At 47.9% G+C, this 23939-nt stretch overlaps 3 protein-coding genes across 6 annotated transcripts in view; 1 reads left to right on the forward strand and 2 right to left on the reverse strand.

Moving 5' to 3' along the window:
• Positions 1–6021, reverse strand: part of RBMS2 (RNA binding motif single stranded interacting protein 2) — an 88493-nt gene extending 82472 nt beyond the window's left edge. For both annotated transcript variants that reach the window (XM_060112984.1, XM_060112986.1), the window contains exon 1: positions 5791–6021. In XM_060112984.1, the coding sequence (XP_059968967.1) occupies positions 5791–5817 (27 nt within the window). In that variant the 5' untranslated portion in view covers positions 5818–6021. The remainder of the gene's footprint in view (positions 1–5790) is intronic.
• A 402-nt stretch (positions 6022–6423) lies between these two features.
• Positions 6424–20005, forward strand: GLS2 (glutaminase 2). 2 transcript variants are annotated; one of them, XM_060112266.1, is made up of 18 exons: positions 6424–6683; positions 11164–11263; positions 11705–11826; positions 12445–12574; positions 13429–13508; positions 13593–13756; positions 13971–14029; positions 15321–15353; positions 15635–15693; positions 16235–16301; positions 16430–16480; positions 16703–16879; positions 17571–17702; positions 17816–17908; positions 18078–18139; positions 18656–18732; positions 19023–19086; positions 19233–20005. In XM_060112266.1, the coding sequence occupies exons 1-18, from the start codon at positions 6502–6504 to the stop codon at positions 19387–19389; spliced, it is 1809 nt and encodes a 602-aa protein (XP_059968249.1). In that variant the 5' UTR covers positions 6424–6501; the 3' UTR covers positions 19390–20005. The 2 variants fall into 2 exon arrangements, with proteins under 2 accessions (XP_059968249.1, XP_059968248.1); XM_060112265.1 differs by lacking the exon at positions 16703–16879.
• On the reverse strand, positions 18297–21957 carry SPRYD4 (SPRY domain containing 4). 2 transcript variants are annotated; one of them, XR_009533777.1, is made up of 3 exons: positions 21855–21957; positions 19322–21487; positions 18297–18736 (listed from the first exon to the last, which is right to left on the reverse strand). XR_009533777.1 is itself a non-coding variant. In XM_060112267.1 (2 exons), the coding sequence occupies exons 1-2, from the start codon at positions 21937–21939 to the stop codon at positions 20949–20951; spliced, it is 624 nt and encodes a 207-aa protein (XP_059968250.1). In that variant the 5' UTR covers positions 21940–21957; the 3' UTR covers positions 19080–20948. The 2 variants fall into 2 exon arrangements, 1 of the variants encoding a protein (XP_059968250.1); XM_060112267.1 differs by lacking the exon at positions 18297–18736 and having other exon boundaries at positions 19080–21487.
• Between the last annotated feature and the right edge of the window lie 1982 nt (positions 21958–23939).

Here is a 23939-nt window from a genome sequence, read left to right on the forward strand (position 1 = left end):
CATTGTGATGCCACCTCCCCTTCTTGTCCCAAGGTTGTGAGGCTTTGTCTTTCCCTTTGGTGTCACATGAGTAGAACAGGGTCCCCAAAGCCCATGTGATCATTTCCCAGGCATCATTCCCTGGTGCCTGTGTGATCCTGCTTCAAGCAGGTAGGGGAAGAGGGCTCCAGGGCTGGCCAGGAGCGACACCTCCTGAAGGAAAATGGGAGCTTCTGATTCTAAGGCCCTGGCCTAGGCCCCTATCCTAATATTGCAGGAGGGGCCTCTCTCCCAAGCCCCATCCTAAGGGTTAGCCCTTGGGCCACAACTGCCATGGGGTCCGGCCATGCTTTTCTGACTAAATAAGCAATAAGAGGCTCTAAGCTGATCCAGTTCCGAGGCCCCTTTCTGCCCTGCCTTGGGTCTCCTTGCCTCCAGGTGAAGGAAGAGCTGGCGCCACCCGCTTTCCTATCAGACTTGTCCAAGTGTTCCAAGGGACTCGTGACCAGAGCCCAGGATGGCTTGGTGGGAGTGTCCCGCTGCTTCTGCATGAAGCCCGGCTCCAGAGGTCTCATTCTCGCCAGAACCCTGCTCTGCCCCCATGCAGTTCCTCACCGGAAATGCCGCACCCCCACTCACCCTCTCCTCCCTTTGCTGGAGAGGAAGCTCAGCCAAATAGGTCTAAGCAGGGTCCATCGGTGTGGACCAGAGCCAGCCTGAAGTCATTATGCACCTTCTGGTCTCCAGTTTCACAGTGTGTTAGGGGCAAGAGATGACTGCAAGACTTGCTCCTTAGAGGAATCAGGCCAGACTCAGTTTGGGAGGAAGGCAAGATTGAGAGGGAGCCAGTTCACCCCAGGATCTCTTCCGGGGTTTCCTACCAGCCCTTCCTGTTTGAGGCTGGTCTTCGGGAAGCAATAGGCCACCAGGCCTGGTCGACCCCAGTTCACGCCATGCCAGGAATCTGCCCACCTGCCAGGTTCAGTTCTTTAAGGTGCCTCTTCAGGGACACAGTGTGTCTCTCTGATTGGGCTTCTAAATCAAAAGCCTGATGTTCGTGTCCCTCTCATAGGGGGAGCTTTGGACACAGGACCGGTTTGGAAAGGGTCAGGTAAGAGTTTCCACTCTGCACATTGTAGAGGGGACACTCTGTAGGTCCATGGGTCCCTTACTATAGCGAGGTTGAGTGAATGTGCCTTCAGTTAACCTGGGACCTTCTGTTTAATTCCCTCCTGCCTCCCAAAGATTTTGACCATTTTATAAATTCCCCTCTGTTAACAGTGGCCCAGAAACTTCTCTGTGCGAAAAGCATGGGAAGTCTAAAGGCAGTCATTCCCTGGGAAATGGATCCCGTTCTGTTTTGCTACCCCTACCCTGTTCATGAGGCCTCATTCAGTAAGGCAACCCCCACATAAGGCTGTCCTGTATCCCATGTCCCAGACACGTCAAGCGTCTGCGGAAAGTAAGCTTGTTTTCCCCTTCAGGTCTTCAGTCGGTTACTTGCCACTACTGTCCCTCAGTTGCCTTTTTTGTAAAATGGGGTTTTAGTTTTGTCCTTTTATTTTATTTATTTATTTATTTTTTGCGGTACGCGGGCCTTTCACTGTTGTGGCCTTTCCCGTTGCGGAGCACAGGCTCCGGACGCGCAGGCTTAGCGGCCATGGCTCACGGGCCCAGCCACTCCGCGGCACCTGGGATCTTCCCAAACCGGGGCACGAACCCGGGTCCCCTGCACCGGCAGGCGGACTCTCAACCACTGCGCCACCAGGGAAGCCCTGTCCTTTTATTTTAATACTGGTAAATACTTGCATTCAAGCAGGGGAGGGAAGGCAGGGGTCTGGCCCCCTGCCCCATTCCTTTACTGCTGTGGGGCTTGCCCCTGGAGCAGACCCTCCTCTTTGCGCCCCGTGAGCTTCTTTGCTTGTAGTATCTCAGATTTTACATGTTCCATGTCGTGCCACGTAACCCCCTTCAAGATACCGTTTGGAGGGTGGGGGAGATCTGCTTCCCACTGTGACTGGGCTGTGGGGTTCTCACTACCTTGCTTACAGGTGCATGGTTTGATAAACCTGTTGTATTCAAAAACTTGAGGGGCTTCCCTGGTGGCACAGTGGTTAAGAATCCGCCTGCCAATGCAGGGGCACGGGTTCGAGCCCTGGCCCGGGGAAGATCCCACATGGCGTGGAGCAACTAAGCCCATGTGCCACAACTACTGAGCTTGCGTTCGAGAGCTCGCAGGCCACAACTACTGAAGCCTGCGCGCCTAGAGCCCGTGCTCCGCAACAAGAGAAGCCACTGCAGTAAGAAGCCCACGCACAGCAACAAAGACCAAACGCAGCCAAAAATAAAAATAAATAATAAATAAAAATTTTAAAAAAAAACTTGAAATGTAGGATGCCATTAAGTGTCTGTTTATATTTTTGGAATATCTGTACTACTTACAATTAATGAATAAAAGTGGGTTTACGGCTTCCCTGGTGGTGCAGTGGTTAAGAATCCGCCTGCCAATGCAGGGGACACGGGTTCGAGCCCTGGTGCAGGAAGATCCCACATGCCGCGGAGCAACTAAGCCCGTGCACCACAACTACTGAGCCTGCCCTCTAGAGCCTGCGAGCCACAACTATGGAAGCCCACGTGCCACTACTACTGAAGCCTGCATGCCTAGAGCCCATGCTCCACAACAAGAGAAGCCACCTCAATGAGAAGCCCGTGCACCGCCAACAAAGAGTAGCCTCCACTCACCGCAGCTAGAGAAAGCCCACGTGCAGCAACGAAGACCCAATGTTGCCAAAAATAAATAAATAAAATAAAATTTTTTTTTAAAAGTGGGTTTAAAAAACCCATCCATGAATGGGAAAAAGAAAAAGAGTTGGCTCCAATCCCCCACCTCCATTGATGCCCCTCCCCCTTTATCTTAGCTATCCTTGACCCCGAGCCTAGTTAGATGCCCCTTCTTTCTACTTCCTTTTCCATATCTCTTCACCTCAGCATTTTTCATTAGGAATTTTAAACACTGGCTTTCTCATTTCTTCCAATAATCAGAAACTGGTTTTTTGTTTTTAATTTCTGGATTTCCTAGCACTGGGCCTGGCACACTATAGGCCAATGAATAAAATATTCATTGAATGAATTGAAGATGATTATGTCAGAGCTCCCAGTACTTACATTTTACCCAGTAAAAGGCAAGATTACCTTTTACAAATGGAGAAACTAAGGCAGGAAGGAATGTGCACCAATAGTAACTTTTGCAGAACAAACGCTAATGAAAAAAATAACTTATGTGAAATAATCTTTCACTCTGACTAATTAAGATTCTAACTACAGTCTAAAGAGTAGAACAAATGATAGTCTGTAAATCATAACAAATATACATCCTCCAAACATAAGCATCAAGTTTCCAATTTTGTACCACAGAGTATATAGCTCTTTTGATTTAAAAATTCAAAATCCTTCCCCATACACCACAAAACTCTAGCACAACAAGGGACTGGCCTAAAAACCTACTATTAGAGATACCTGAAAGCTTATGAAAAGCTTCGGGTTTAGCTGGCCATGTCACAGCTGGCTAGTACTTTTGCAAAGATTTAACTGGGGGCTTCCCTGGTGGCGCAGTGGTTGAGAGTCCGCCTGCCGATGCAGGGGACACGGGTTCGTGCCCCGGTCCGGGAAGATCCCACATGCTGTGGAGTGGCGGGGCCCGTGAGCCATGGCCGCTGAGCCTGCGTGTCCGGAGCCTGTGCTCCGCAACGAGAGAGGCCACAACAGTGAGAGGCCCGCGTACCGCAAAAAAAAAAAAAAAAAGATTTAACTGGATAGGACCTTTTCAAATCAGAAATAAAAAAAGAACGTGACATTGCCAAACTCTAACCACCTGGGATGACAAACTGGTTCTTAAATATCTTATACTTTACACAATGCTGTGGGCCTCCCAAGTCACCGGTTCACCCTCCATCCTCATGCAAAAGTAGCAATGTTATAGTGGAAGAAGAATCAGTCCAAAGGTCAAAGTGCTAGATCTCTATGCAAAGAAACTCCCCTTCTACAGGCAGCCTTTCTTCACCGCTCAACCAGTTCCTACTATCAGAGAGAACTGGGAAGAAAAAGAGTGAGGAACTTGTTACTGATTATAATTAAAGCTAATTCAAGAAAGCAGGGGTAGGAAATAAAAGGAAGCAAACACCTTTTGGGTAATGTTTAGAAATTCCCTAACACATGTTATCTTTCTCTTGACAGCTCACAAAACTTCAGAGATATAACATTCCTATGAAACAAGGATAAGATTGGCCTACTACATTTGGAAAAATTAATGCTGGCTCGCATTTATACTAAGTATTAAGACCCAGAACTTTCTTAAAGAAGTAATGGGCAAAGCCATTAATACGGCAGCCAGGGTAAGCTGGAGTCCCTGAATTAGAGTCCTACCTATAGGAGAATGGATAGGGCAGATAAGGAATAACTACAGAAGGGAAAAACAAACAAACAAAAACAAAAGGAAGGTCACTCTACCTGGTTTCAAATAAACCCTCTGACCTTAACCAAGCCAAAGGAGAACTGCCTTTCCACAGAACACACCAGAGTATCGTTTTGATATTTCTTTTCCCACAGTTACCCTTGATGCTCATTTTAATCCAAAAACAAAAAGAAAAGCAAGTGACATTTTGTGATACAGCCAGCCTCTAGCCAATTCTCAGTACCGTATTATACTGCTTCGACGTAAATGCTTCCTTTAGGAACAACTGGAATAATTCAGTGGTTAATTTGGGATGAGAGAGCCTTGTAGTCAGAGACTTGGGTCTGATTCCTGACGCTGGTACTTGTAAGATGGGTTATCTTATTTAAAAAAGTCTTGGGACTTCCCCGGTCGTCCACTGGTTAAGAATCCATCTTGCAGTGCAGAGAACGCTGGTTGGATCCCTGGTGGTGAAACTAAGATCCCACATGCCGGGGTACAACTGAGCCCCTGCGCCACAACTTGAGAGAAGCCCGCGCACTGCAGCAAAAGATCCCACATGCTGCAACTAAGACCTGATGCATCCAATAAATAAATAAATATTTAAAAAAAGAAAAAGTCTTAATTTCTGAGTCTTAGTTTCCTCATCTTCAAAATGGGACTAGTAATAACTATTGTTTAGGTCTCTGGTAAGAGGGAGAGACAGACTATATAAAGTGGTTGACAAACCATAACAGCTGTTATTTCCATGAGCTCTTACTAAATACAGATGCTGTGAAGATATAGGTGAATGTTCTCCTAGTTGCAAATGATAAAATTCCCAAATGTGCTTAGTTTTCAAAATTCATTTTTTACATCTTTTCTGCCTGTGAGGAATACAGAGGCAAGCAATTAAATTAGCTAAAATGTAGGGGGCACCTAATGGCTTATAAAATGTTTAAGGGCTCAGAGTTAAGGACACCTAAGGTTTTTTGTTTTTTGTTTTTTGTTTTTGTTTTTTTGCGGTACGTGGGCCTCTCACTGTTGTGGCCTCTCTCGTTGCGGAGCACAGGCTCCGGACGCGCAGGCTCAGCGGCCATGGCTCACGGGCCCAGCCGCTCCGCGGCATGTGGGATCTTCCCGGACCGGGGCACGAAACCACGTCCCCTGCATCGGCAGGCGGACTCTCAACCACTGCCCCACCAGGGAAGCCCAAGGACACCTAAGTCTTAAACAGACACCAAATAATTGTCAGAGGTAAAACGAGACCCCAGGCACCCTAGCAGTCCAGGATGACCTTTCCCCCGCCTCATGATCTCACTGAAGTGCCTGGGCGCTGTTTCTGGTCGGGGTAATTTCCTGCCATATGACTCCTCACTCACCAACACCGCGTGCTGTAAACGAGGCATTCGTTGGGCCTCCACGCCGCGCTACGAGACCGGGTACTGAAGGCTGGTTTTGGCCTTCGAATATCGGAGGTCACTAAGAGGCCTCTTGAGCAGGGCTCACTCTTATCCGAGTGTAGAGAGGTACCGCTTTCCCATCTCTCCGAGAATTCCATCGTTCTGACGCCGCCGCGTCCTCCGCCTTCACAACTGCCCCACCTCAGCTTTCCCGCCCTCAGCGCTTGCACCCACGGCGGGCCGCAGCGGACCGGAACGCGGAGGAATCTGCCGGATTTTGTGGACGGCCCACCGCCTTGCTTTCATTGGGTAACCTCGTCTTGTCTCCGCCCCCAAGTTTTTTACTTTATCAATGATTGGACTTGGGCATTGTCCATCCCAACTCTCAGGCACCGCCCACTTCTCACCAGCCACTAGACACCCTGCGCTCTGTGGTCCCTATCGCGTGCACTCCACACCGATGCCTTGTCTAGGCGGGGATTGGGTGCACCTGGCAGTGTACCGAGCCTTGTAGGGACCGACCCCTCCTCCTGCTCCAACCCCACCCACCGGGCCTCTCCTCTCCACCCCTCAGGTCCTGCACTCCGTTGCTTAGCTCGCCCCACCTGGTCCGCGTTTCCTCCGCCCCTCCCTCCAACCACCGCTCAGAACCCCTGGGAGCTCTGGCCGAGCGGGCGGCGCGCTGGACGGATGCGCTCCATCAAGGCTCTGCAGAGTGCGCTGAGCGGGGCCGGCAGTTACTGCCGGCGGGGAGGCTGGGGTCACCTGAGCCGGAGCCCCCTCCTTGGCGGAGGCGTACGGCACCACCTCAGTGAGGCCACGGCGCAGGGCAGGGAGACGCCACACAGCCACCAGCCGCAGCACCAGGATCAGTAAGGCTCGCGGGACAGGGGCAGAGGACAGGCACTCTCACTGTCGTTCCCACTAGCTTCCGAGTCCCCTTCCCCAAGGAACGCATCGTATCTCCCTTCTCATCTCCTCGCTTACTGGCCTGCGATGCCTTTTCCTTTAGATTTGGGGCTTTGGGTCCGCCGCGCTCGGGCGGTAACGTGCCGTCCGCCCGGCAAGGCGTTTGGGCAGGTCGGTCCTCGGGATGGTGCCTGTCCAAGGTGCGTACTTAATTGGGAACGCAGGTGGGTGCGGAGTGTTGCTTGGTGCGCGTGTCTGAGTGCAGGGCCGTGTGCGCACCGCCCATCCTAACCCTCCTTCTCTCCCCTGTCCTCGTGTGTATATTAGGGAATGCGTGGGTATAGAACAGCCTGCCTCGAGTCCCAGTGTTCTTGGGTCTGTGTGTGGTCTATCTGTGTTTCAGTGCGCAGATACTTGCGTATGTGTTGGGCGTGTGCGTTATCAGGGCTCCCTAATCTGTAGAATAAGGGTGGTTCTCCGATTGGTTTTTGAAGGAGGAAAATCTTTATAATGGGGGGAGAATCATAAGACGCAGATCTCCCAAACCAGAGCCAGTCAGAGCCGTTTTATGTGCTGCTCAGGCGGCTCCCTGATTTAAGGGGTTCTCTTCCCTTGGGTTCTTACTCTGCCCGAGAGAGAGGCTGCACCTCTCTCCCCCACCACCCTGGAACACTTGGTGGCTGAGCTTCTTCGAGACGCAGAGACGGAGCTGAGCAGGAAATTTTGTCCTCCCCAGAAGCCAACATAGACACTATCCAAGTAGCCCCTGCTTTTTTATAGCAGGAACAGGAAATGGACCATCTCCCTTGTCATTGATATCTACTGATGACATTCAGAAAGACATGCACACCATAATTAAAGTAGCCAGACAGACTACTCTGTCCTCTACCTCACCACCACTGGAGTCCCTGTCCTGGACAGGTAACATCCAATAAGGTATTATCTATTTATTATTAATGAGAATTGTTATTATGCTGTACTTTTCCATCAGCCTCTTCTCAAGGAGACACAAAATGTTTAAACTTTAAAGAATAAACCCTCTCTCTCCTGGTCTACTCTCCATCCTGATTTTTCCCAAATAATCACCTTGGGAGAAATGGTGGTGGGTTAGAGAAAAGGCTTAACCTCCCTCACCCTCACACCTTCTGTGGGATGGGGAGCAAGAAGCATCCCTGGTTCCTCCACACACACCCTTCCTTACCCTGTGGTGTCAGGTGATGGAAGTGGTTTGTTTTGTTGTTGCTGTTGTTTTAATTGGCATATAATTGATTTACAATTGGAATTGTTTTTAGGAACCTTAATCCTCCTGCCTATTGCTGCCTGTGCTCCCAGGGACTTCTTGGTAAAGGCCTTGGACCAATGCTCCTTTGGGCAGAAGGAGTTGAGGGCATAGAGGGGGATGGATTCTGGGAGTGTGACACCATGAGGGGAAGTGTTCTTGGTGGATAAGGAGGGCAGCAAAGAGAAAATGCCCTGTTATTTAGGTTACTGTTTTGTTTCTTTAATATTTAATTTTATTTCTAATTATTAAAGAAAAACCAGGTAAATAGAGTATCAAGAAGAAAATCAAGATCCCAATATTAGAGGGAACCATATATCCATATTTAATATATATCCATGATTTAAACCCATATATATACTCTATATGTATATATAAAATTGAACAAAAATAGGATCATAGTATTCCTATTCTTTGGTAGCCTGTATTTCCCACTTATGAACAGCTGTTAATATGATTTAATGTGGGCATGCATGATGTCATTTTAATGGCTGCCATTTTGCCATTTTAAGATTCCATTGTATGAGGTATCACAGTTTATTTAACCAATCTTCAATTTGGTTACTACATATTCTTATGCACTTGTTCAATTATTTCTTAAATTCCTAGGAAATTTTGCTCCCCAGAGATATGTCACTGATATTTTGTATAACCTTCTAGAGATATATTATGCATATATCAGCAAATATATGTTGATATTATTCCTGCTTTTTACAAATGGTATCATACTATACATATTATTCTGCACCTTACCCCACCCCCAACATTATATTGCAGATCAATCCATATCTTGATCAAAGGGTATGCAATTTTTTTTAAAATGCTTGTGATACATTCAGCCGTGTGGCATTGTTTCCTGTCTTCCTTCATTTTCCAGGCAAGGAGACCTGGCCTCAAAATATTCCTGCGTACTTTCCTTCTTGAGTTATTCCTCAGATAGCTTTTTCCTCCCTTCCTCTGCCACCACATGGATCCTTTCCTCTCTATAGGCACCAGCCTCATTATAACAACTGGATTTCTTCAGAAACAGAAGAACTCCCCCCTCTCCTGGTATTCCTCCTGGCCCAAAACACACACATGCCTAGTCTATGCCAAGTTCCTTGAGAGGCTTTTTATTTTTAAATGCATTGTTTCAATAGATAATATATTCATAATCATATATCAATATATCGTATCCATTAGGTAAAATGTACATATTTGTATGATTCAAAATTCAAAATATATAAAAAGATATATAGTGGGAAGTATCCCTCTTGCTTCTTTTGCCCAGCACCTGCTTCATCTCCCTAGAGGGAGCTAAATCAGTCTTACCAGTTTCTTATATGTCCTTCCAGAAATATTTTGTGCCTGAAAAAGCATACATATATATGTTCCCTTTTAAGCATAAATAGTACCATACTATAAACGCTGTTCTACAGCTTGCTTCTTTTAGTTAATATTACATCTTAAAGATCATTCCATATCAATACTTAAAGCACACCCTCATTTCTTTTTTCTACATTGCATAATATTCCATCATATGAATATACCCTGATTTACCTAACCAGTTCCCGTTGATGCACATTTAGGTTGTTTCCAGTGTTACTATTACTAACAATGCAATGAATGACTGTGAATATGTTACCTTGTAGGTACGTGAATACACTTATATGGTAAATACCTGGAAGTCAAATTGTTGGATCTAAGGGTTTTGAAGGGTCTAATCTCAAATAGTTGTCATATTTGGAATGAGCTTATAAAATAATTACTCTAAATCTGTTAACAAATTAATAGGAGAAATCTTGAAGATCAAAAAAATCTTTAGTACCTGTATTTTTAGGTGCTATAATCCAGTGAGAGAGATACTTTAGGGAACAGGGATATTCCTAGAAATGTAACTTGGTGATTCTTTATTGAAGATCCATAGTGTGCTAGGGACTTTGCTCAATTCTAGGAAAACAAAGATGTATAAAACACGAAGATATAACAGTGGAGCAAGGGAGATTGTCTTCTGTCAATAAGATGGTATGTTGTGTCATACCAGCAGCATAAGCAAAATCAAGAAGTTTGGGGAAGGCTTTACAGAGTTAGTAACATTTGATCTGGACCTTGAAGGATGAGCAGGACTGTGCAGGTGAAGGAGGAAAAGGTCTTTCCATGCAGAAGTTTCAGTGTAAACAACAAGGGCCAGGAAGCCTGACAGTGCCTAGGCCATTTGGGGAGCCACCTGTTTATTACCTGGCATAACTGGAGTATGGGGGCATGGTGGAGAATAGGAAAGGAATGTTGACAGGTTTTAAAGAGCCTTGAATGCCATACCAAGAAATAAGAACTTATTTTGTAGGCACTGGGGAGCTATCAAAGGTTTTTGAGTAGAGAAATGATATTTGAGTTTTAGAAAGATAACTGGCACATTGTGGAAGATGGGTTGCAAGTCAAGAGAGTGTAGGAGCAGATAGGTAACAGACAACAAGGAGCTACTGAGCATCTACTTTGTGAAAAGATGGTTTTTCATGGAATGGCATTTAAATTAAACCTCGCATCACCCACGTGAAGCAGATGTTAAACCCTCATTTTAGGGATGAGGAAACAGGTTCAGCTTTATTAAATAACCTGGCTTACTATCCATATTAAGATCACAGCTATTAAAGGCAAACTCTGGTTCTTTCTACAGCACCATGCTAGCACAGGGGAAGAGAAGAAAAGAGGGTGGATTTGAGAGACATTATGGAGATAGATTCATCCAATATTGGTTATGAACGTAAGGTATGGGAATTATCCAAATGATTCCACATTTCCGGCTTGGTCCCCTCGGGTAAGTGGTAATGCTATTAATCCAAATGGGAATCACAAGAGGAGGAGCAGAGGGAGGGAGGCAAGATGATCTCAGGCTTGGACATGCTGAGTCTGCAGTGCCTATGGGACATCTAGAAATGGAAGTATTTAGAAGGCAACTAGAAATAAATGTCTGAAGTTTAGGAACAAAAGAAAGTTAGAGAATAGAATTTAAGACTTCTCAGGACCGATGTGAAGGTTGGAATTATAGGGATAGATCAGATGGTTTCAGGGAGAAGGTGTAGACTGAGGACACCTACCTGCTGATAAGCCCTTGTTCTAGGAGGAGGAGCAGGGAGGAGTTCTCAGGTTCCTGTCCTCCTCCCCTGTCTCTCTCTGCCCCCAAACAGTGATTCGTCAGAGAGTGGCATGCTGTCCCGTCTGGGTGACCTGCTCTTCTACACTATTGCTGAGGGACAGGAACGAATCCCTATCCACAAGTTCACTACTGTAAGTTCCTCTCTACCTGCTCAGAACACTGATCCCTTAGGATCTCTGGAAACTGGGGAAAGGAAGGTAGGACAAGTAACAGGGCAGCTAATGGGTTGCTTCATGAGGATGAAGAATAGCTGATGATAGCAGATGCCTAGGCCGATGAGGCAATCCCATCCCTGCCCCAGGTGGGATGATTCAACCCTCTGACTCAGCCTATCTTTTTGGTTTGGGACTTTGACCCAAGGGGTTCAGAAACCAGCTGCCTTGATGAAAAAGGGCAGGAAACCCCTATTAGCCTTCAAAACTGTTATATTCCATCCTTTCTTGGTCTGCAAACCCATTTCTTCCACCTGTTGTAGTAGTTGGGGTTGAGTTAATTGTTATCCATTGGGAAAAATGATTAGGATTGGATTATTGTCCTTGTAGCTGACCTTACCAGGCTTCTTTCCCCTGAAGGCACTGAAGGCCACTGGACTGCAGACGTCAGATCCCCGGCTCCGGGACTGCATCAGCCAGATGCGCCGCATGGTTCGAGAGACCAGCAGTGGTGGCCTCTTGGACCGAGATCTCTTCCGAAAGTGAGGGCCCCGGAAACAAGGGCACTGCTCTCAAAGCAGTTCTTTGGACACAGCTTTTGACAGCAGGAAGGGATACTGGGGATTAGATAATTCAACCCCTCAACTTTATTACTTATTTGTTACACAAGTAACACATATATATGCCTATACTTATTATAAAAGTTCAAGCAACAGAGAAATACATGTTCTCCTTTCCCTCTCTCCCCTATCCCTGTCCCTTTTCCCAGAAGTAAACGTTGTTAACAGATTAGTAGATATCTTCTAGATAATGTCCTAAGCATTTACATACATATATAAGAATATATGTAAACATACTTGTATAATTTAAGATTTAAAATATAAAGATGACCTAGCATACATATTATTCAGGTATTTATTTTTTCTCCTATCCCAAGACACTGTGTCTTGGAATATCTTTCCATATCATTACAACCCCTCATTTTAGAGGCATAGAAACTTAAGACCCAGAAAGATCAAGTGATATGTCAAAGGTTACACAGCTGTTGGTCCCAAACCCGATGACCACTCACACTTTCTTTGTTCCCAACTTCCATGGCTCCAGAGTGAGTCACAGCTGCATCTCTCCAGCCCCCTAACCCAATCGTGTCTGGGATCCAGGTGTGTGAGCAGGAACATCGTGCTCCTGACCCAGGCATTCCGAAAGAAGTTCGTCATTCCTGATTTTGAGGAGTTCACGAGCCATGTGGACCGCATCTTTGAGGATGCCAAAGAGCTCACTGGAGGCAAAGTGAGGGCCAGGGGACTGAGGGATGGGCAAGGGCCCTGGACCAGATATACCTTGCTTCTCAGAGATTTCCTGAGGCTGGAAATCCAGTGGATGAGTGATGAGAAGCAGAACCTCTAAAAATGGGGACAAGGGCTTTATGTATTTTACCTGTGATTTCTGGAGCAGGTGAGGGAATCTGAAGTGTTTTTTTTAAGAAACTGCTTATTTATTTATTTATTTATTTATTTATTTTTGGCTGTATTGGATCTTCGTTTCTGTGCGAGGGCTTTCTCTAGTTGCGGCAAGTGCGGGCCATTCTTCATCGCAGTCCGCGGGCCTTTCACTGTCGTGGCCTCTCTTGTTGCGGGGCACAGGCTCCAGACGCGCAGGCTCAGTAGCTGTGGCTCACAGGCCTAGTTGTTCCGCGGCATGTGGGATCTTCCCAGACCAGGGCTCGAACCCGCGTCCCCTGCATTGGCAGGCAGACTCTCAACCACTGCGCCACCAGGGAAGCCCGAATCTGAAGTTTTTATGGAGACAGCTGACAAGGATTCAATAGAACTTTGAAAGAGACCTACAGGGTAATTAAGCCTAAGCGCAAAAAAGGGAAGCTGGCCCCAGAATTCTCTTTGTACCTTCCATGGGCTTTACTGCCATCTCTATAGGAGTGGGGCTGCAGAAATATAAGGCCTTCTAGGACTTAAGGCTTGGGTGTCTCTAGGAACAACAGGCAGGAGGGAACCCTGTTGTCTTGCAGAAGACAGAATTTTAGCTTTTGTCTAAAAGATTCTCCTGACCTGAACCTCAGCTCTGTTCCCCCTCTCCACATCCATGGCTTCATCCTGTCTCTGTTTTCTCTACCCAATCATACCCAGGTGGCGGCCTACATCCCTCAGCTGGCCAAGTCAAATCCAGATCTGTGGGGCGTTTCTCTGTGCACTGTGGATGGTCAGCGGTGAGATGCTGGGTGAGGAAGGGGAGGCAGGGCACACGGGCAGAGCATAGTCCGACCCCTTTCATGGCACCTGCTTGCCTCCAGGCACTCCGTGGGCCACACAAAGATCCCCTTCTGCCTGCAGTCCTGTGTGAAGCCCCTCACCTATGCCATCTCCATAAGCACCCTAGGCACTGACTACGTGCACAAGTTCGTGGGCAAGGAGCCCAGCGGCCTGCGCTACAACAAGCTCTCCCTCAATGAGGAAGGTGAGCACTCCCTGGGCTCAGACCAGACTCATAGATGCCCCCTTCTTACCCTACCCTCCTCCCAAGGGTGTGTGTTTCTCTGCCCTTCCTGATCAGCTCTGTCACTCCATCCTCCCCAGCAAAGAGATCTTTCCCATTTACCCTACAGAGCGGGCAGGCGGTAAAGGTTTTGCTCAGTGGCTGGTAAGACTCTGGGTGGTTTGTATTTCCCCAGGAATCCCCCATAACCCCATGGTCAATGCTGGTGCCATTGTTGTGAGCTCCCTGATCAAGGTCAGTGCCACCCTAGCCTTCTGGAAGGTACTGTTGTCTAAACCCCCTTGTTCCTATATCCCTCGTATCTGCCTGTCTCTCCAGGGAGATTGGTGGGGACTTGATTCCTTTGAGGGTGCCCAGGAGGCAGTGAAGACACAGCAGGGACTCACAAATTATGCTGAGGATGTTAGTAAAAGGAACTGTATCCCAGCTCCTACCCATGAGTCTGGAGCCCAGAGCTTCCTGGCTCTGAGGGAAGTGAGCAGGTCCTGACCCCAGCCTAGCACCAAGGACCAAATGCCACACACAGGGGGAGGACAGCTCTGTTAGGTACTGATTGGCCACTTCTGGGTGAGGGACACATGGAAAGAAGGGTGAATGGCCAGAACAGGGCAGCTATTCACGTCACCTGGAGCTGTGAGTTGGCCTTGAGCAAGGGTGTCTGGCCAGCCTGTCAGCTGTAGGTCTCCCAGGGCTTGAGCAAGAACCTGAGAGCAGTGTGGGCAGCAACAATCCAGAGCCAATCACAGCCCTTCCTGGGGAAGGTGGTGTTAGGAACCCTCCCCCCAGGGACCCAAGTGTCAGAGTCCCTGTGGTGTTGACACTATAGCTGATGAATACAGGAAGCAATTGGGGGGGTGGGGGATGGACCAGGCTCAGGCTCTCCCCTTGCTTGCTCCGGGATAGCTCTATCTACAGCCCTGTATCTGGGACCTGCCTCATCCTGTTCCCATCTAAACAGGCCCTACTGACTTGACTCTCAGCTAAGATCTTTAGCTTTATTTCAGTTATCAATATAATTGATATAATTGAATATTATAATGTATGCAACACACACCGTCCTCCCATTCCCATCACTCACTCCAGTCTTGGAAATGGCCATGGGAGTCAGGGGTAGGATAGAGGAAGCCTCCAGCCTGGGGTGTAAGGAATGAGGATGGGGACCAGGAATAGGGGTGGGGCTTGGGAACAGGATTGGAATCAGGAAAATGAAAGTGGGAGTCAGGGATGAGGGTTGGCATTGAGAATGGAAATGAGAGTGAGACTCAGGGATGGGTGAGACTCATAACTGGGGTGAGCTTATCTGCACTCATTACCTAATAATAAAATCTAAATGATTTGGTTTTTAAGATCACTAGGTATGCATGGATATAAAAAAGTCTCAGTTGTTAAAAAAAAAAAATTGTAAAATGCAACACACGCCCAGTAGCAAAACCAATCCAACACTTTATCTCCACTACATCCTTCTGACCCTCCCTGTCATCCTCCTAAGCTTAGAATACTGATATCTCTTTTTGTCTCCTTGCAGATGGACTGTAACAAAGCAGAGAAGTTTGATTTTGTAAGTTCCCTCCCTGCTCAGCCCCTGGCTGCTTTTCTCCATGGCACGTTGTCCATTCCAGCTGCCCCAGTGCCTGGCTCTAACCCCACTTTGATGGTGCACCAGCCCATACTAGAAGCCTTATTTCCAGAGGTGTAGGAATCTGCTGGTGTGAGGGAAGAAAGCCTCCTGAAGTCCCTGCTGGGATAAGGACTGAGGAGTGCAGAAGGGTTAAACAGCCTATATGTTTACTAGGGGTCCTTATGCATGGGGTGCCTCCCATGCCCCTTTTTCTCTTCCAGGTCTTGCAGTATCTGAATAAAATGGCTGGGAATGAATACATGGGTTTCAGCAATGCCACGTAAGGCCCTGTTCACAGGATTGGCTGAATGTGTGTGTGGGGGGGGTGTGTTTGAGTGTGTGTGTGTGTATACACGTATGTGGGGGGCAGGGAATGGAGGAGGATAGAGAGGATCTTAGGAAGAAGAAATCCCAGGGGAGCCTTGGCCTTTCAGCTTCCTCTGAGCCCCTTCATCGACATTTGTTTGCTTTGTAAAAGGATTTGTTCCATTTCTATTTGGTACTTAAGGAGAAAGACAGTGTGAGAGTTTGCACCTGGGCCCTTTCTTGCCAAGCCTCTCAAAGCCAAAAACCTCATTTTCCTAGACTAGATGACTAGACCATTTTGGGTTTGGTTTTGTTTTTCACACTTTACAATAAAGCTGGACCCAGTGCTTTCTCAGGTTCAGAAGTTTTCTCCAGTGTAACTATGAGAATTAATAAAGGGGCTGCTTTAGTTTGACATGTGGGATCTAGTTCTGTCTCCCTCCGGGAAGGTATTTTTTCCCCCTTCTCACACCCATCCCTCAAATGTCAAGTACTCAATTGGGTGTTTCCTTCAGATTCCAGTCAGAGAAGGAAACAGGGGATCGGAATTATGCCATCGGCTATTATCTAAAGGAAAAGAAGGTAACCCCTGGGTATTCTGCGGCTGGTGGAAGGGCAGTGGGGGCTGGAGACTTCGGCTGAGGTACTGGCAGGGTGACAGGGACTGCTGATGGCCTGAGAGAAACGCTCTCCCCTCTTCTTCCTTGCAGTGCTTTCCTGAAGGGGTGGACATGATGGCTGCCCTGGATCTCTACTTCCAGGTAAGCAGATGCCACCATTCAGCCCAGTGCCAAGGGAACGGGACACACTGCCTTCCTTGCTCTGACCCACAAGAGGGATCCTCATCTCCAGTGGTTCTGGCATCCTTCAGAAACACCAGGGGGAACTTACTGAAGGATCAGGCTGTCAAGAACATGGCTCTACACCTCAGAGCACGGCGTTCAGGCCCACACTGGACCCTCACCTCTGCCTCGTCTCCGCAGCTGTGCTCCGTGGAGGTGACCTGTGAATCAGGCAGTGTCATGGCAGCCACCCTGGCCAATGGCGGGATCTGCCCCATCACAGGCGAGAGCGTGCTGAGCGCTGAAGCAGTGCGCAACACCCTCAGCCTCATGCACTCCTGCGGCATGTATGACCTCTCGGGCCAGTTTGCTTTCCATGTGAGTGATTCTGGCCCTGCCATCCATTTGCCATGAGCCCAGAGCCAAGAAAAGGGGACACCGAGTCTCTGAAGGTGGAGAGGTGGACACCTGTTCCTGCCTCGCACTCACTAACTTCCAGCCGGGCAATTAGGCCAAGAATCCTTAGGGGAGTTTGTCAAACACAGTAAGCCCCTCAAACACATAAACACACGACAGTGCAACTTCAGAACCACTCCTCTGCCGCCCCTCACATGGCTGGTGATTCTCTTCCAGGTCTCATACAGGAGGTCACTTCCAGAGAGGCTTTTCTGACCACCCTCTCTCCACTGGGCTCTCCCTCCCACATCATTCTCTATCACAGCACCCTCCTTTTTTTTCTAACGTGTTATCATAAGTTGTGATTATTTTTGTCTATTTGTTTACCTATTTATTGTCTCTGTCCTACCACCAAAATGTAAGTTAACTGAGAGACCTTGTCCTAGTCCTAGCACATCATCAGGCACAGAGTAGATACTCAGTAAGTATTTCCTTACTGAAGCCATAAATTTAAGAGGGGGCAGGGGAGGACAGGAGTAAGAAAAGCTAACTAACAAGCCAAAAGGTTGAGATGGGTGTGGCCTTCCTTGCCCATGAAGTCATTTGGGATAGACTTGTTAACACAGACTTGGGGCACCTCTTGCTCATCCGCAGTTCCAACTTTGTCCCCAAGGTGGGCCTGCCGGCCAAGTCAGCTGTGTCAGGAGCCATCCTCCTGGTGGTACCCAATATCATGGGAATGATGTGTCTGTCACCTCCCCTGGACAAGCTGGGGAACAGCTACAGGGGTGTCAGCTTCTGCCAAGTAAGTCACTTTGCATATAGTACTTAATATTTTTGAATGAGAAAATAAAGCAATTTTGAGCTCCTACTAAGTGCAGGGAGGAAGTAAACAATCTTTTTGCCTTACAATTCTAGAAGTTGGTATCTCTCTTCAATTTCCACAACTATGACGATCTGAGGCACTGCGCTCGGAAATTAGACCCACGGCGTGAAGGAGGAGAAGTCCGGGTAAGGAAAACCCCAGGTGGCTTGTAAGACTATTTCAGAAGAGAACATTCCGTAACACTTCAGTAAAACCCTTGGCTAAGCATCCATGGGGGAGGGTGACAGGGTAGAGCTGGGCATGGGTGGGTTCAAAGTCACAGTTAATCTCAGGTGGGTATGATTTGTTTTCCAGAACAAGACTGTGGTGAACCTGTTATTTGCTGCCTATAGTGGAGATGTCTCAGCTCTTCGAAGGTACTTCTACTCTGACCAAATAAACACAATGAAATACTCCTAGTCAGAGATCTCATTAGCCATCGACATAGCAATATAGTTAAGTGCTTCAGCCTTAGAGTCAGACTGAATGGTCAGAGACTACATTTAAATGAGTTTTTTTTAAAAAGTACAGTGACTGCCATGTGATAAGAACTTAATGGTAGCCACTGTTATGATTAACCTGGGCGTTAAAAGCAGAGTCCTAGGAGGCTGGTAAGGACCCTGCCTCAAATGGATTACCAACATCAACAAATATGTACTGGGCACCTACTACAGGTAGGCAGTGATGTTTCTGGAACCATCACACTCCCATCTCTCTGACGTAGGAGTAAGTCTCATCTGGATAGAGAACACAGACTGTACACGGTCTACACATCTTGGCATAAGCTCTGTTTTGCTTTTTCTGGAACTCATCCAGTCTGACCCCACTTCAGAAAGGATACCAGTGATTCTAGGCTGATCTGGGTAACTCCAGCTACTTTCCACTCCTCTTAGGTTTGCCTTGTCAGCCATGGACATGGAACAGAAAGACTATGACTCCCGCACAGCCCTGCATGTTGCTGCAGCTGAAGGTATCTGAAGGTTAAATAAGAGAGGAAGCAGATCCTAAGACCTTTCTCTTCTACTAAGAGTACCCCCCATTGTATGTGCCCTCAAGGTTACAAGGGCAGCAACTAGTTTTGTCCAGATGCGCTTCAGTTTGCAGGCTCTTAACTGGGTGCTGCAGGGAGCGGAAATGGGAAGAGGCCTTTCCCCCCTCCCCTTTTAGTTCAGACTCCAGCTGCCAAGGGTCTGTACTAATGTTAACACCAAAAGGGTCAGGATCTATACCCTCTCATTTTCCTTCTGCCCATATTCCTAGGCCACACTGAAGTTGTTAAATTCCTGATTGAGGCTTGCAAAGTGAATCCTTTTGTCAAGGACAGGTGAGTAGGATTAAGCTGAAAGTGGGGGGAAGGGAGGTGAACAGCAGCTTCTCCACCACAGCCCTCCAGCCACCACAGTTACGTATATAACCAGGGCACTCTTGGTGTCTTCTTTGCCTGATCATGGTCTTTGTTCCTCCTCTCAGGTGGGGCAACATCCCCCTGGATGATGCTGTGCAGTTCAACCACCTGGAGGTGGTTAAACTGCTCCAAGATTACCAGGACTCATACTCACCATCTGAGACTCAGGCTGAAGCAGCAGCTGAGGCCCTGTCCAAAGAGAACTTAGAGAGCATGGTGTGAGCATGGGGCATGCACAGTCCCTGCACAAGAAAAAGCACGAACTGGCCACACACTTAACATATAACCACCAATCATGCTACAGAGGGCCGCACTGCTTCAAGGGGGTGGGGTAGGGGGGGCAGTGCTTTCAGTGAGAGTCAAAATACCCCATTCCCTTGGCAGACAGAGTATAGAGAAGTGCCTTTGTGGACTCCTGCAGTAGAGCTATCCATGAAGATTGTGGGCTTCTTTAAGGGACAGCCTAATGGCTTAGCCCACTCCAGATCATCCCAGGTCTTCACGCAGGTCCCCTCTTCCTCTCTCTGAAGATGCCATTATGAGAGAGAGATACTCTGGTAAGGGGCTCTAGCCACCACACACATCTATATATCCACAGAGAAAGAGAGGAGCTATGCACCAGGCTTTAGTCGTCTGGAGAGATCTGCCCCCCTTGGCCAGGAAGTGCTGCTACTGCTAACAGCAATTTTATAGACAGAGAAAGTATTTTGTGCTCAAATAAACTTTAATTACACAAATTATTATTTTGCTAGACCCAGTCTTTCTCTTTCTCCCCTAGGGCCATCCAGCTGCATCACCATCATAAAGGTAGAGTAAGATGGAACCACAGGGTCATACAGAGCCCAAAGAATACATATTTCACATACATACTCACCCCACTAGGTTTTCTTCAATCCCAAATACTGCTTTAGGTTAAGTGTATTCTGCTCCAAGTGGGGACAAGTGCTTTGGTCTGAACAGGCCCCAAAATGGATTGTGCAAGACTTCAGGCCTCCCTCCTCCCTCTGGAAGTTACAACTGTAGCAGAAATGAAGATGGAACTTCTCAAGAATAAAGTTTCTAGTACTAATCCCCACGTCTCTTCCCCTTTGGTCGTGGCTGTAACTGGTCCAATGATTGCAACAGATTGACCAGGTGTTAGAGGTGTGCAAAGTAAGGCAGATGGACTCAGGGTGAGGAGAGCTGCAGCTGTCTGGGGCTGAGAGTCTGTAACACTGAGGTATTAGGCAAGGAGGGCTCTGTTCTCATTCTGACACAGTCAGTAAAGCACTACCTGAGGGAGCCAGAGCCCAGACTCTGTATGTGCTGTACAGAAAGGGCAAACTCATTCACTGCACTACTCCTCCAGCCAGAGGTAGAAAGGATTTACTCTGGAGAGATTCGGTAGAGCCCCCAAAACAAACAGGTTACATGTGGGCAAAGGGAAGGAGAAGTAGCACAGTGATGAATAAATTCAAACAAAGCTGAAAAGTAAGACCCTAGGACTGAATACAGTCTGAGAAAGTCCTGAGCACAGGGAGGCAGAGAGACTGAAGGAAGCAAGTCAGAGAAAGTACATTCATGGTAGCCTAGAAAACTGGCAATAGTCTGGGGGAGGGGAGAGGGTAGCTGTATGCCTAGCTTTCACAAGGTAGGGGAGAGGAAGATGACAGATATTGCACAGAGGACCCATCACTGAATTGTGGGACCTAGCAGTTGCTTGGGGCACAGTTAAAAGGTTTCAGACACTTGGATCAGGAGGCTGGCCAAGAGCGTGATTAGGGACTCCAGTGACCGACATACTAGAGGCCTTCAGGCACCTCAAGCCCCGAATGAGTCAGCAGCTCTCCATCCCAAAGGGCAAAAGCAGGCACCACTGGACCCCGGAAATCTGTCTGTAGTGTGTGGACCACAGCAACCCGGCTCACATCCACCAGGCTCAGCTTCTGGGCCTCATACTCCAGCAGCAGCCCCACCTTCTCTGGCTGCCCAATGCCCTCAATAGGGGCTTTCTCGTTGGCCAACATGGTGTGCCACTTGCGCTGAGCATAGATGAACACCCAGGAACGATCGTCAACACCGATGCAGCTATCCCGGGAAATATCCACGTCTGCCACTCCTATCCGGAATTGCTGGGAGCGCTTCACTGTCACCTCCCAGTAGTGCCTGCCACTGGTAACCGCTGTGTCTGCCAACACCACTGCCCACTCCCGGAAGCGCTCCACATTCAGGGCCAATTTTGTGGGCTCTAATCCCACCATGCCGTATTTGACACCTGTGTCACCTTTGAAGAGTGCCAGGCTGCTGTGAGCGGTCTTTTCTTCCAGTTTGAAACTGACGCCTGCGGGCAGAGCAAAGAGACTGGATAATGACGTGCGTTAGAACTCTAGAACAAGTGACGTACATATTCCGATCTGAAACAGGCAGTCAAGAGATCACGAGGAAACGCGGAAGAGTCGGAACGTCAAGCGGGTAAGAGAGTGGGGGCGCTTTAGTATGAGCAGCCCAAGGATCCGAAAAACTCGGACTGGGGAAGCGCTGGAATTTAAAGAAACCAGAGAGTGTCCTAGGTTTGGAATCTCAAGACCAACGCGGTGGGGGAGGGGGAATGAGTCGAAGGGGCTGGAGTTGTTTCTCCGAGCGGGCTCCAGGAATAACAGACGGAAACTATTTTGGAAGTAAAAGGGAGTAAAAGGATATAATCCTACCTCTGCGGGCATCTACGGCGGCAACCCCCAAGCGTTTTGCTCCCCAGCGGCACAAGCACAGCGAACGACCAAAGGGCAGCGCCATCTTGCACCACGGATGAACAGGGCACGCCCCCTGCCCCGCCCCGCCTCGCCCCCCTCCGCACTGGCTGAGACCCCTCCATGTGCCCGCCCGCTCCCCTAGCACTTTGTGCACGAGAGGCAGCAGCGCAGTGTGATGACGTAAGGGAGCCAGCGCCCCGCAGGGAGCCGCCATTTTAGTGAATTCTGTTCTGGTTGCATCCCGAACAATTTATTCAATTTTTCCGCGGAGAGGAATGCTGTTCACGTTGTAACTAAATAGGACGTTTAGAAAGATGGTGTAACAAGACGGTTAAAGGTATAGATTTCAGAATTAAACAATAATTGTATTATTCGAACCCGGCTCCTCTGTGTGTCTGAGCAAATCACTTAACTTCTGTGAGCCTTAATGTTCTTACTTGTAAAACAAAAATGTCTAGCCGTCAGACCGTAGTAAAAATTAAACGAGAGAATTACCTAGGATACATCTTGACAAATAGCAATCACTGGGTAAGTGGCAGTTGTTCTAATAAATATTAAGTAAGTGTTGGTTTTGTGTTTTCAGGACTGGCAATGGAAGGTTTAACTCAATATTTGGTTTTCTCAGGTGGGGGAACCCGAGTTTGCTCAAGATTTCAGCTAATGCCTTCTCCCCGAAGGCAGAATCCACTATCACCTATTGGAGAACTCTCAAAATCTCTACTCCATATTTCTCTCAGGAGTTCCAGATCTGTATATCCAACAGCCTATTGGACATTTCTACCTGAATGTCCCCCAGTCACCTCAAATTTAACATGTCTAAAGCTGATTTCATTTTTCTACACAGACTGGTGAACTGCAACCCACAACCAATCCTTTGCCCAGGCCAGAAACCTGGAAGTCCTTCACTTCTTTGTTTCCCTCACTTCACATATCCGATTGTTATTAAATCCCTATCGCATTATTTTTCCCCTGGACTGCTGCACTGGCTTTCTAACTGGTCTTACCTTCTCCCCAGTGCTGCTGAGGGAACATTTAAAGAGGTAGCTACCTACCTCATCATTAGGTTGTGATTTTTTTTTCTTTTTAATAAATTTATTTATTTTGGGCTGCGTTTGGTCTTCGTTGCTGGACGCTTGGGCTTTCTCTAGTTGTGGTGAGTGGGGGCTACTCTTCGTTGCGGTGCGTGGGCTTCTCTTTGCGGTGGCTTTTCTTGTTGCGGAGCAGGGCTCTAGGCGCGCAGGCTCCGCAGCATGTGTGATCTTCCCGGACTAGGGCTCGAACCGGTGTCCTCTGCGTTGGCAAGTGTATTCTTAACCACTGCGCCACCAGGGAAGTCCGTGAAATCTTAAGAATGGGGTTTAACTCCCATGTTATCTGTGCTCCAGGGTGTCAGTATTCCCCTTAGTACAGAGTAAGTGTTCACTATTTTTGAATGAATAAATGAATGAGTGAAAAGGCAGTTTTGGGACTTCCCTGGTGGTCCAGTGGTTAGGAATCCGACTTACGGGCTTCCCTGGTGGCACAGTGGTTGAGAGTCCGCCTGCCGATGCAGGGGACGCGGGTTCGTGCCCCGGTCTGGGAAGATCCCACATGCTGCGGAGCGGCTGGGCCCGTGAGCCATGGTCGCTGAGCCTGCACGTCCGGAGCCTGTGCTCCACAACGGGAGAGGCCACAACAGTGAGAGGCCCGCGTACCGCAAAAAAAAAAAAAAAAAAAAAAAAAAGAATCAGACTTCCAATGCAGGGGACACGGTAGTAATCCTTGGTCAAGGAACTAAGATCCCACATGCCATGGGGCAACTAAGCCCGTGTGCCACAACTAGAGAGCCCGCGTGCCGCAACGAAAGATTCCGCAGGCCGCAACTAAGATCCTGCATGCCGCAGCTAAGACCCAATGCAGCCAAATAAATAAATAAATAAATATTTAAAAAATAATTGAAAAATTTATAAAAGGGAGTTTTGTGCTGATTCTTGCATGCAACAGCTCATTCCTTCCACCAGGGGTCAGCCTGGCCCAGCCTTTTCATCCTACTTAGTATGTGAG

This window comes from Mesoplodon densirostris, chromosome 11, assembly GCF_025265405.1.
Source record: "Mesoplodon densirostris isolate mMesDen1 chromosome 11, mMesDen1 primary haplotype, whole genome shotgun sequence".
In the NCBI taxonomy this organism is placed as follows: Eukaryota; Metazoa; Chordata; class Mammalia; order Artiodactyla; family Ziphiidae; genus Mesoplodon; species Mesoplodon densirostris.